Genomic DNA, 12311 nt, shown 5'->3' with positions numbered 1-12311 from the left:
TGTGTATTTGGCAGTTGTTCTGAGCTTATTGATTTTCACCAATTCTTAAATTGTTTCCAGATTGAAAGTACAGTAATTTACAATTAGTTGGACATTTAGCTAATTGGACGGACATGTAATGCGACATATTTAGTTGGACATTTTTGTAAACATAGAGTTCGGGGTCCAAATTATGACCCCACATTGAAAGTTGACACTGTACCACTGTCATCGCAAATGTTCAATTACAGGATAAAATTACCTCCAATCCGATACAGAGTGGTGGTAATGCAACGTGCCATTGAATGTAATTTACTGTAAAATATGTCACAAGCTGCATGGGAAGAAATTTTCCAACTGTGAAAGCTGTGGCGAGTGGCAAACGCAATAGCTAAACAGGAAGGTTTAACCGAACAAGATGGGAATATCGAGTGATAACAAAAACACAACACCAAAGGTTCTTTTCAGAACCATCAACATATTCATAAATAGTAAACAGTAAACTAATCCATGTTTCAGGTAGATAGGTAGGTATTCACGTAGGAGAAGAAAATAAAACAATATATTTAAAATATATATTTAACAAAAGCCTTTGTATAGTCCTACGTCACTCCGGTTATGTCCCCGACATTACTCACCCGTCTTTTTTTATACACAGATGAGACAGTGCACAAATATAAACATTGCCCTTTAGAAATTTACAAGAGTAAATGTCATCACCTCCAGAGATGCCAGATGATTTTTTTTAAAGTCTTCAACGAAAATCTGAAATGTTGATGTGTTTTATACACTGCTAGCTACCTTTGCAACCGCGAAGAGAGGTCTGAAAAAAGAGGTTGTTAGCGCAGGGAACTGAATCAAGCCATAAAGAAAATGAATGTGGATCTGTAACTGAAAATATAAGTGTCTGCAACAGGATAGAGTTTGCGACAAAAATTAAATATCAGTAAAATTGCGAACGTGTCTGCAAATTTGGCATCCTTGCAATGATGGAAAACAAATTCCGAAATAATTCGAAGTCGAACGGATTGATAAATGTGCTTAATCGAAATCGAACGGGTAACAAAATGCATCATTTTGCTAATTCCAAACCCGAACGTGAACCGGAATAGAGGTGATTGACGCCGCTACAACGAGAAATCGACGCTAAAAGAAAATTACATGCAAAAAAATTGTTTTGCTAAAAAAAGTGGAATTCATGCGTGACTTCTTACGGAATTCCAGCGATTGCAGTTGTGAAAATACATGAAAAAGTTCATTTTCTAATAATTATACTTTTTGTACAGCAAATTGTTTCATGAAGTCGTTTTTATTACATCCATGCATGCATTACACCCATTAAGCTTCATTCGTAGAGGGAATATCAGTTTTCTCCAAAACATAACCATATTAACACTTTTGGAAATATAGATATTTATAATTTTCATAGCCGATGTCTCAAAAAAAGATTTGGCATCCTTTCTATAGTGCTTTGTGAAACATTTCAAACTCGTTTCAAAATATTTCATTACTGCCACTGACATTCGAGCAGAGTAACGAATCGAGCTGTTTTCCTCGATTTCTATAATTCCAGAATTTACTCGGTGTGATAGTGATAGTGATTGTTTCGAATCCTCGATTCGATTTCTATAATAGGGCCCAATAGTAAAATAGGGCTAACGAGCAAAATTCTTATCGCCTCGATTTCTATAATAGGGCATAGATGCATTTTCAGTTCATTCGCCTCTAAAACCTCGGTAAGAGATTATCCCGATTTATAAAATACGAAATTTTGCTCGGTATGATAGCGTTAGGGATTGTATTGACTTTTCGATTTACATAATGAGGGCCCAATATTTGTCTTCTATGAAACGTTTCACGTCGGATAATATAAAACTGGCTTAGCAGTGATTATGTGGTTAACGTGATTGTCCCGTAAGCCTGGGCCTAACTTAGCCACAGTCGACATCCTGAGGATTAGGTTGCTTATGTATGTTAATCGCAACCCAGGAAAATGTGATATATTCTGTATGAAACACAGTAACACTTATTGTACACTGTGCGCGGTTCACACAGACATTGATGAAAAACATTGGTTTTTTTCCGCTGGTCGACAAATTTTAATTGGAAAATCTATTTAAAACTAAGAAGACATTGAACAGAACTGTACTTTTGAAAATAAAAGCTTGCTACCTTTAAACGTATTCTATCCGGGACACAGGACAAGAACAGGCCCTGTTCGGTCAATCTCAATAAAATGATATACATTTAAATAATATAATTATAATAATGATAAGAGTAGCGATGTAAACTTGAAGGACGATGATGAAGCGTTTGTGAGTAAGTGTTTTAATGGTGTAGTAGTTCTGTTGTTGTCCGGTGCAATGAATAGCTGCTGACTCGGAGCATAACATGAATGCCTAGTAAAACTGGTTACCATGAATCGGTTGCGCATGATGACTGTTAATTATTTGCTGGGTCGGTGTCGTAAACAGAGATGGCGAGATAGCACCTCCAATCAGCTGCTGCTGAGCTACATTCTGAGTCGAAGTGGCAGCACAAGCAATCGTTGGGTTCATTGCAAGCTGCTGGGTTGGCGTCACTTGCTGCTGCTGTGATTGCTGCCTTCCAGTACTTGAGATAAGTCCAGGATGAATGTTTGGTTGATTACCAATTGGCATAAGATTAGTGTTGATTATGGACATATCAACTTCTCCAAGGCCGTTCACGGTGATTCCATTTACAAGATTTACAGCATTTCGAGCACCTTGAGCGTCCAATTGTCCCCAGTAAGCTTCACTAGGTGATGTAGTATTGGAACCAGGCGGTGCCGGGACCGGAGCACCCGTGTATCGGAAGTATGGATTCTTAAGATCTAGAGTGTTGGAGGATGAGATTATCGTTCCTTCTAGTTTCAAATCGATCTCCACATCATAACTTTGCCGTTGATTTGCCGCTAGGATAACTTTACCCGAGAGTACCTGGCCTTGCTTTACGAAAATCGGGGTTTGCAACAAACAACGCACTTGATACCAATGCGTCAACGATTCCGTTGGGGCAGTAGACAGCCAAATTTGAGAGCATGATCCGGCGAACTCCACATCGAACCAAAAGGCCAACCCGTGACAAGTACCAGTTTCTAAAATATGGAACTCTACATCAATTTGGATTCGATGCAGGTCTTTCTCATCTGCAGTCAAAAAGTTGGTGGTATGTCTGATTGATTTAGCTATGCATATACGTATATCGAACGTATCAACGATCGGTTGTCGGAAGTATTCCTTCATCGCCGCATCTCTGAGTGCGACTAAGTTAACTCCGTGAAATTCAGTCTGCATCCAAAAATTAGCCTTATTGTATTGTTCCATATAGAGAGCTTCATCGGTGAATGGAGCCACATGAAGATCTCCCCTTGACGGAAACATCTTTCCCTCTGGTTTTAACCATTTTTTACCATGAAGATAGGTTTCCAGCATACGTTCGTTATATAGCATGTAACCCATGGGCTCGGAGATAATTACATCCACCATCTCTGGAAGTTCAATTTCCTCTATTTTGCCGGCAATCACAGTGATTTTTTCTTCGAGATTATTCGACTGAACCAGCTGCTGGGCATACTGGGCCATATTGCTAGCCTCCACCGCGTAAACTCTAGCCGCACCAGCTTGAACCGCGAAGAAAGAAAGGATACCTGAAAAATTCATTGAAAGAATAAATTGTTTGTTAACTGTTACCAGCTCAACAGGTTTATGATTCACTCCACACGAATAGAGATTGTATTTTACATACAAAAAAAAATATTAACGCGGCTTTCGACCAAGTGAGACCATGTTATTCTCTTAGTATGTACTTCACGTATCTCATATTTTATACGGAAGAGTGTGGACACAAAAGGTGTTCTCGAACATGCAGTAATTAATATTCTCCCAAAATTCATATCCGAGCTTGTATTCCACTCGAAATACAAAAATCTTTTGCTTGAAATATCAACAAAAAGATATTAAATCATTAGCGTTCATTCAACGAACATCGAAACAACTCACCAGAGCCAGCACCGACGTCAAGCACGATCTTGTTCAGGAAGTCCTGCGAATTACCATATATTGCTCGTTGATAAGTGCTAGTTCGGACGAAATCCTGCATCATATTCTGCTGCTGCGAGAGATAACCGTAAAACTGAAAATACTGTGATGCTGAAGAGTCCTCCGTGCGAAGGTTGAATACTGAGTTGACTTTTCCGGACATTTTCTGCAGCAGCTGTCGGAACAGTTTGCAGTCGGCTTTGGATGCGAACTTGATGTAAAGCATATCGCCGCCCACTATCAGAATCTGTGATGTTGTGCCATGGTTGAGATGAGTCGTTTTGGAATTGACAGGGTATTCTTCCAGCTGATGTTGAGTATTTTCCCTTAGAACACGGACACTCATTCCCTGCGGGTCGTAGCCACAGGCGATTGTAACATTGTGGCCATATTTATTAACAAGACTATCGTTGTCGCCGATAATGGAAACGTTGCATCCGTGCAATCTCGCCAGTTGTTCACACATTGTTGCGTTGTCGGTTCTTTCCCTACAAACCACTGATGGACGACCGATGAATTGCTAGTGATTATTCGTTTCACCTTTATTAGACACTATTTTCGTAAGAAATATGTAAATTTTTGTCCAATTCTAGATATTTTCGCTTCCCGGACAAATCTTCACACAATCATTTTCGGCTGTCTTTTTATTATGGATAGTTTGCGCACACAATTGGCACGCACACAAATGACATCAGTTGGTTTATGTGCGTGAAACGAGACGCCTGCCATGTAAAGCCCGAAGAGAAATCGATGGCGTCGGAAAACGGGATGAGATTTACAACCCAACACCACACACTATACACGAAGAGAAAGCCGAGAAAGCACTAATTCTTAACAACTATCTATTTTCACATATTTAATTAACATGAATATATTTTTATAGTACAGTGACGTCTCGATGAAATCACTGGGTGTTTTTATCACGTCTCGTTTATATCACTTCTGTTTTTGTCACTGAAAGTGTTTCGTTTATATCACGTTTTTCGAAACAAAAGAAGTGGGTTATATCTGTGGTATAATCGCAAGGGTGACGTAGGACTATCGTTGATTTTGTGATCATTTGTTTTTAGTTGCTTCCGAATCAATTCTGAATGAATGGATATATGAACATCTGGGGGACTTCGAAAACGAGAGCGTTACGTTGAAGGCACAATATTCAACAAAAGAAGCAACCACACGAAAGTTGTATAATACATAATACATTGCTTGTATTGTGATACGATTTGTATTCCATTTCCAATAGACAAAATATCTGTTGCATCAAATCAGTCTACATAATTTTTGCGTTCGCTCATCATTTCTCACAACACCCATTTCTCGTTTGAGAAATTTTTGAGTAAACATCGTTTGCCAGTGCGAGTAGAGCGGGAATTCCTTCTTAAGATTCATTGCACCTCTAATAAATTGCGTGGTCGTGGTCGTGGTCTTACGTTGATCGCACTTGATTGAAAAATCACAAAACCAAATGTATTTGGTCGCAGTATTATATGGATAGAAAACATAATAAACTCTTTCGGTTGAATGTAATTTTCAATTCCAAGGTAACTGGCAGATTATTTTTCAGCAACGATAACATCTATCCGGAATCTTCTCGGTGCTGGATGGCAACCAAACGAAAATAGTTCCGCGCGTGTATGTGTGCGTGTGGCGGCTGCTCCGATGTCTCCGATGTTTTTCGATGCTGATACTCCTGATGGATCGGCTTTTCTGCGCTCCCTCACAGTTTCAAACAAACTGAATGCGTTCCAGGTCAAGTCAGGCCAGGTAATGAATCCCTCGATCCCTCACCGTCCAGCTCGTCCAGCTCGTTCAGCTCGTTCAGCTCGTTCAGTAACGATGTTGTCTTGTCGATGTCCTCACGAAAAATGAATGCGTTTCACCACCAGAGTATCGCTTAAGTATGCTTTTGTACGTGATCGAATCGAGAGAAGGTATGGTTTACGATGGCAATTTGGAAGGCAAACTAAATGCGAATGCACTCTCTGGGTTTGAAACTTTCAGCGACTGAGCAATAATCGATTGTAAATTATATGATTTTCGCGATGCGAAACATTTTCCGTTGCGCGCGCATCCAATATTGGATACCAAAATATCCTACTGATGGGGAAGAATAATCTTCAGAAGCTTTTTGAACCATTTCGTTCGGTTGTAACGCTTTCGTTTTCGAAACATTGATTTTACACCCCGGTATAGAAATGAAAGACGTAGTCCTACGTCAAAATATTTTTAAGAACTCATACCACCTCCAGCGATTAGCCGTATTCACGAAGCTTACGGAAAGTTTTCCTAATTTGGGATTTATAGCGAATATTGCGCATGGTCTTCCATACAAATGAAACACAAATTTCTGCATTACTTGAGAATTAATCAAGCAAATGAAACCAAATTTGGCATGCGAAGGTTTTAGGGGACACGAAACGTTTCTATGGTGAATGAACACTTCTCCCCTCTCTCTGAGGGGGGGAGGGGTTACTGCCATACAAATGAAGCATACATTTCTGCATAATTTAAGAACTAGTCAAGCAAACGGAACATGAGGAACATGACATGAGGAGGTTTTAGGGAGCAATAAATGTTTTTATGGTGGTTTGACACTCCTTTCCCCCCCTCTAAAGAGAGGGCGGGAAGTTGCTGAACAACTCGAGAACTATTCAAACAAATGGAATCAAACTTGCCATATAGAGGTTTCAGGGATCGATAAACGTTTCTATGGTAGTTCGACACTACTCTCTTAAAGGGAGCTCCCATACAAATGAAACACAAATTTCTGCATAACTCGAGAACTAATCAAGCAAATTGAGCCATATTTGGCATATGGTGTTATGGGGCACGAAACGTTTCTATGATGGTTAGACACCCCTCTCCCTCTCTCCCCCTCTCTAAGGGCAAGAGGGCTGCTGGGTCCATGAATGTGCGTTAAGTAAGAAACCGTGGATGTGATAACGAAACATAAATATTGGGCGGGACGAAGTTTGCCAGGTCAGCTAGTACCGAATATATCCGCAGAACCCAGGGCGTGACTATAGTTTGTCACTTAGGGCATCCCCAGCAAACATTAAATCGCATAACAAGCGTATATATAACATCATATGCACTAAATTTTGGTTGGCATATAATGCGCCTAACTGGCATATGCATGCAAAAGTGGAGGCCATATACATACATGGAAAATGCTTACCGAATTAGTTTAGATGAGTATGCAAGTTTGATCAGCTATGTTTATGTTTATGCGATTATGTTGAAATTGAATTGTGATCTAATATGAATATATTCGTGAATTGTCAACGCACCTAATACGATATATAGAAAAAATATATAAAAAAAAAACAAATGACGCAAAATATTTTCGTAAAATGCTTATTATAGCCTCACGAATCGCCATTTTTATATATGAGTATTTATATTTGTAGAAATAATAATTATTTAATTTACTTGTGTTGGGAGTGGAATATAAATGTTTAAAGTGCGATTCACGTACAACATCCACGTAACGTTCACGTTCCGTCACGTCACGTTACGTCAGTTATTCTACCATGCAATTCTTATGAAAACATTCACATACACAGTCAACGTAAAGACCCGTCAGCATACGTTCAACGAAAGCAACCGGCAGGATTTGTAGAAAAGAATAATTGACGGAGAGGGACGGTTCGTTGGGTTTTTGTCTGGGCTTTGTGTCTCGGCTTTTGTTTTGATTTTGGTTGTATTTTTTATTCCAACATATCTATTAGTTTTAAACTTCGGAGTAAAAATCATTCGCGATTAGCTGAGAAAAATAGTGTACATATTATTATTATTGTTTAATAAGTGTTGGGACTACGGGGTATAATGATTTTCATTTAATTTTTTCCAAATTTAGAACTGATTTTAGGTATGCTGATTCGAAAGAAGGCATTGCAATTCAATACTGTTGCAGGTGGCGACACTATAAATAACATTGAATAAATCATTTGTTTGACATTTGACGTGACGGTGCTGCTGCAAGCGTAGACTGCATGTGTGAATTGGTGGAGACGGTGACGGAACGTGGACGTTCTTTTCCGTAACGTTCAATGTGAATCGCACATAAAATGGCACAGATTGATGTTTGGTGAAAACTGCTCCGATGTGGATTCGAACTCCGGTTGTTTGGATTATCATCCACCATCCACCATCCATCATCCACGGCTATCTGAAATTTAATTCAACAGTGGTCAAAACTCATACATATGATTCGAAATGATATAACCTAATACATTCTATGCAGTAGGATCAGTCATTCCTGGTTGCCGATTTTATGATTTAACTATGTTCCAAAGAAATGCATCTTTGATTTCCTTATCATAGAAACCAAAAATATAATATCATTTTATCCCATTTATTTATTTAAGGCTCATTAGCATTTTAGATGTAACAGAGCCGAATTTTAATCGTGTACATGTCACATGGTTATTATTATCTATAATTAGCACACTACACAGTTGTCATTCGCCAGTATTCCTTCTATACCATTACATATGGTACATTCACATAGTAGCCATTTAGGCGTAAGAGTTTTCTTTCTGTTCTTCCGATTCCGATTATCCAGTTGGACCACCGGACAGCGGAGACAGTTGATTGATCATTGTTGAGTTATTTATAGAACAGCAGCCCGATGTGTCTTGCAGAGCAGAGCACAGTTGTATGAATGAATCGATCTTATTTCGACCGTGGATCGATCTCCATCGCTGATGATTGTTGCGTGGACGTAGCTATTCTGTAACAACACAAAGATGGTCAATGAGGGCCCTGAGTTTTGAACTCACGATCGATCGCTTACTAAGCGAACGCGCAACCAATGTGGCTACGGAGACCCCCATATAATATCATTGAAACGGAATAATAAAAAATAAATGAATATCAATGAAACTATCTCAATTTTAAATTATTTTTATTACAATTTTCACTGTACAATTTGTTTTCACAATCATATCCAACTAAATTCTGATTACTATTAAAATTAAAATAATAAAACAACCTGGCAACCTTGCAAAGCGATGCGATGCAATGTGCCAAATTCGATGTGGTGTATATCTAAGATTGGCGTTCAATGGCGTAGTTCACTTCGTTTTGCTGCATGTTTCATTAGAAAAGATGTTTGCCGTTGTTACTTTCATCGAACATCAGCAATTCCGAGTGCATTTCATCATTTTCGAGTGCATCAGCATTTCATTGACATTTCAATATGATGTAATATGTTCTTTATTAGGATCTAATATGATTTACTGTTTCTAGATTTTCTTCAGCATGCAACACGATTTACTACAGTACTGAATCGATTTAAATTATACGCTTACACGACACGCAAACTGCATTAGCGTAACATACGCATATGATGCGGATTAAATATATTTTACGACAATGTACATCATAAAATTGATGTTGACTTAATTTGATAATGGTATATAAAATCGAGTTTTTACATTTATCAAATATACACGATACATACTTTGATTGGTATTATATGCGATTATGATTTATTCTGATTTCTTGTAAGACTTAGCACGTGCAAAATTATCAATTCAATGTTTGCTGGGTCCGCACCAATGCGTTACTATTCAAGGTTTCTAGTCTCGAGTTTTAGCCGTTGCCAATTTATTAACTCGTCGATTTGCGCACCTGTCGTTGCAATCACGATTGCTATAGTATCGCATCTTTTTCGCACCGTAGATTGCTGAATACGATTGATATTACTAGGAGAAACGACAACTGTTTGTTTGTGTTATCTCTGTGAGCTTCGAATATAAAAAAATATGGAAAAACCGGGAAGTTTTTTCGAATATATTTCCGAGTCTAGCGAAGAAGAAAATCAGTTCTTGGAATCATTATTAATTCATTCATGGCGAGCATCAAACGACCCAATATTGTTCGTAGAGCGGAATAAGGTGCCATCCGATTGTTCCACGACTATTTTTCTGAAACTCGGTTGCTGTCGCGTTGCCAAATTTGGTAACTCACTATTCATCGAGAGGCAGATTACTATTTTCCAAACCTAAACCGCAACCACCAGTGGGGTACCTGCGTTATGGTGAGGGTTATCAAAAAGTCTGTAACAACGCTGACTGGTGCTGATGCCCTTAGGTAAGATTTGAAGTCGTGTCCTCAGATGTTAGCGACTCGGGTACTAAATAGAAGCTGAAAAAGTCGGGTGGGTAATGTGTCGGGACATAACCGGAGTGACGTAGGACTATACAAAGGGGACAGTTTTTGTTAAATATATATTTTAAATATATTGTTTTATTTCCTTCTCCTACGTGAATACCTACCTATCTACCTGAAAAATGGATTAGTTTACTGTTTACTCTTTATGAATATGTTGATGGCTCTGAAAAGAACCTTTGGTGTTGTGTTTTTGTTATCACTCGATATTCCCATCTTGTTCGGTTAAACCTTCCTATTTAGCTATTGCGTTTGCCACTCGCCACAGCTTTCACAGTTGGAAAATTTATTCCCATCCAGCTTGTGACATATTGTTCAGTAAATTACATTTAATGCGACGTGCCGGAGAAACACTTTGCCACTCACTGAAACTAATTGTTGCCTTGATGAGCGCCGAACCGAAGCTGCTCTGTTCTTGATGCGGGTTTTCTGATTGTCGTGAGCAGCTTTGCAAGCCAACTCGAGCACTCCGACGACCGAAACTCTATAATCGCTGTTAGGTATACTGGTGCTCCGGCACCAATCCGTTCGGCCTAGTTACCCTTGCGGAGCAATCAGTGAATGCGACCAACAGGGAACTGGAGACCTGCACGGTTCGAGTGAGACTTTGCCTTTCCTTAACTTGTCCTCCTTTGTTACGTCCACGATGCCGATGCCGTACAACCACACGGGTTTACGGTTTGAAAGAAAATAAGATATTTTTTTGGGGTCCGCGTGTTTTATACTCTAGCGGTACACACTCACAGGATAGAGACAAATCGGCAGACTCAGCCAGAGGGGCGAGTCCAACGAGACGAACGAATAAGCGTTAAAAGGGAGCGATTGCAAAAAAATACATTTATTACGATTTGTTCGCTCGTTGGATTCACATGCAGGCTAAAAAGGGTCCTTTTCAGGATCACAAAATTATCTTCAATCTAAAGAGTTTATTGTTTTGTTATCACTCGATATCCCCATCTTGTTCGGCTAAACCTTCCTGTTAAGCGATTTGTTGCCACTCGCCACAGCTTTCACAGTTGGAAAATTTCTTCCCATCCAGCTTTGTGACATGTTGTACAGTAAATTACATTCAATGCGACGTGCCGAAGCGCCACTCAGTGTCGCATTGGAGGCGATTTTAACCTGTAATGGAACATTTGCGATGATAGTGGACAGTGTCGACTTTCAATGTGGGGTCATAATTTGGATCTCTATGTACACAAATGTCCAACTAAATAAGTCGCATTACATGTCCGTCCAATTAGCTAAATGTCGAACTAATTGTAAATTACTGTACTTTCAATCTGGAAACAATTTAAGAATTGGTGAAAATTGAATAATCAGGAAAGTCCCCAACTATCAATAAGCTCAGAACAACTGCCAAATTCACATACTCGTCAGATCCTGGCAAACAAATTAAGAAAAAATCAATTTGTGTTTTATTATTATTTTGGATAATGTTTTAGAAAGCATTGAACTGTATTTCCAAAACTCTTTTTTGGAAGGTTTAATGGCCCTGAAAAGCGCCTTGTTTTATGGAATGGTTCCAATTTAGAAAACTTTGTACTCGTGGTTTTGAAAAAAACCATTTCGAACGCCCTCGATGCCGCCTTGTTCTGGATTTGCCACCAAAGCAGTTTGTATAAAGAACAAACTTTTTTCTTCTGCTACCTGATGCCGTTTTGCGATTGCGTTTGCCACTCGCCACTCGCTGCAACTGCCTGTTGTCTTGATGTCCACCGAACCGAATGTGTTTTGTTCCGAATGCGGGTTTTCTTATCGTCGCGAGCAGCTTTGCCAGCTAACTCGATCACTTCGGCGGCCGAAACTATATAACGCCGACTAGGTGGACTGGTGCACTGGTACTAACGCGCTCGGCCTAGCTACCCTTGCGGGGAATTCCAGATCAACACGGTTCGAGCGGGATTTTGCCTTTCCCTTCACTTTTCCTCCTTTACCATGTCCAGACATGGCTGCTTGGGTTGGTTTGTTGATGTGTTGTGATGCGAACCGATGTGGTGTACGGTTTGAATGAGAATGATCGTTGCGGCAGCGGAGCGGGGATTTTTAAGCTGACTGGCTGGCTCGAGAATTACGCATGTGTGAGACTGCGAC

At 39.5% G+C, this 12311-nt stretch overlaps 1 protein-coding gene across 1 annotated transcript; it reads right to left on the bottom strand.

The window, feature by feature from the left end:
- Positions 1-2066: 2066 nt before the first annotated feature.
- LOC129775635 (histone-arginine methyltransferase CARMER) lies at positions 2067-4718 on the bottom strand. The gene is made up of 2 exons (XM_055780601.1): positions 4002-4718; positions 2067-3649 (listed from the first exon to the last, which is right to left on the bottom strand). Exons 1-2 carry the CDS (start codon positions 4504-4506, stop codon positions 2379-2381), a joined length of 1776 nt encoding a protein of 591 aa, XP_055636576.1. The 5' UTR covers positions 4507-4718; the 3' UTR covers positions 2067-2378.
- Between the last annotated feature and the right edge of the window lie 7593 nt (positions 4719-12311).

The sequence above is a fragment of the Toxorhynchites rutilus genome, chromosome 3 (assembly GCF_029784135.1).
Source record: "Toxorhynchites rutilus septentrionalis strain SRP chromosome 3, ASM2978413v1, whole genome shotgun sequence".
NCBI lineage: Eukaryota > Metazoa > Arthropoda > Insecta > Diptera > Culicidae > Toxorhynchites > Toxorhynchites rutilus.
This window is presented reverse-complemented; position numbering and strand designations above follow the sequence as displayed.

Excerpts from the sequence above, each read along its gene's own strand:
- LOC129775635 (XM_055780601.1), bottom strand. The coding sequence starts at position 4,506 with ATGTGTGAACAACTGGCGAGATTGCACGGATGCAACGTTTCCATTATC. Across the intron at positions 3,650-4,001 it reads TGACGTCGGTGCTGGCTCTG|GTATCCTTTCTTTCTTCGCG; the intron begins GTGAGTTGTTTC and ends TGAATTTTTCAG.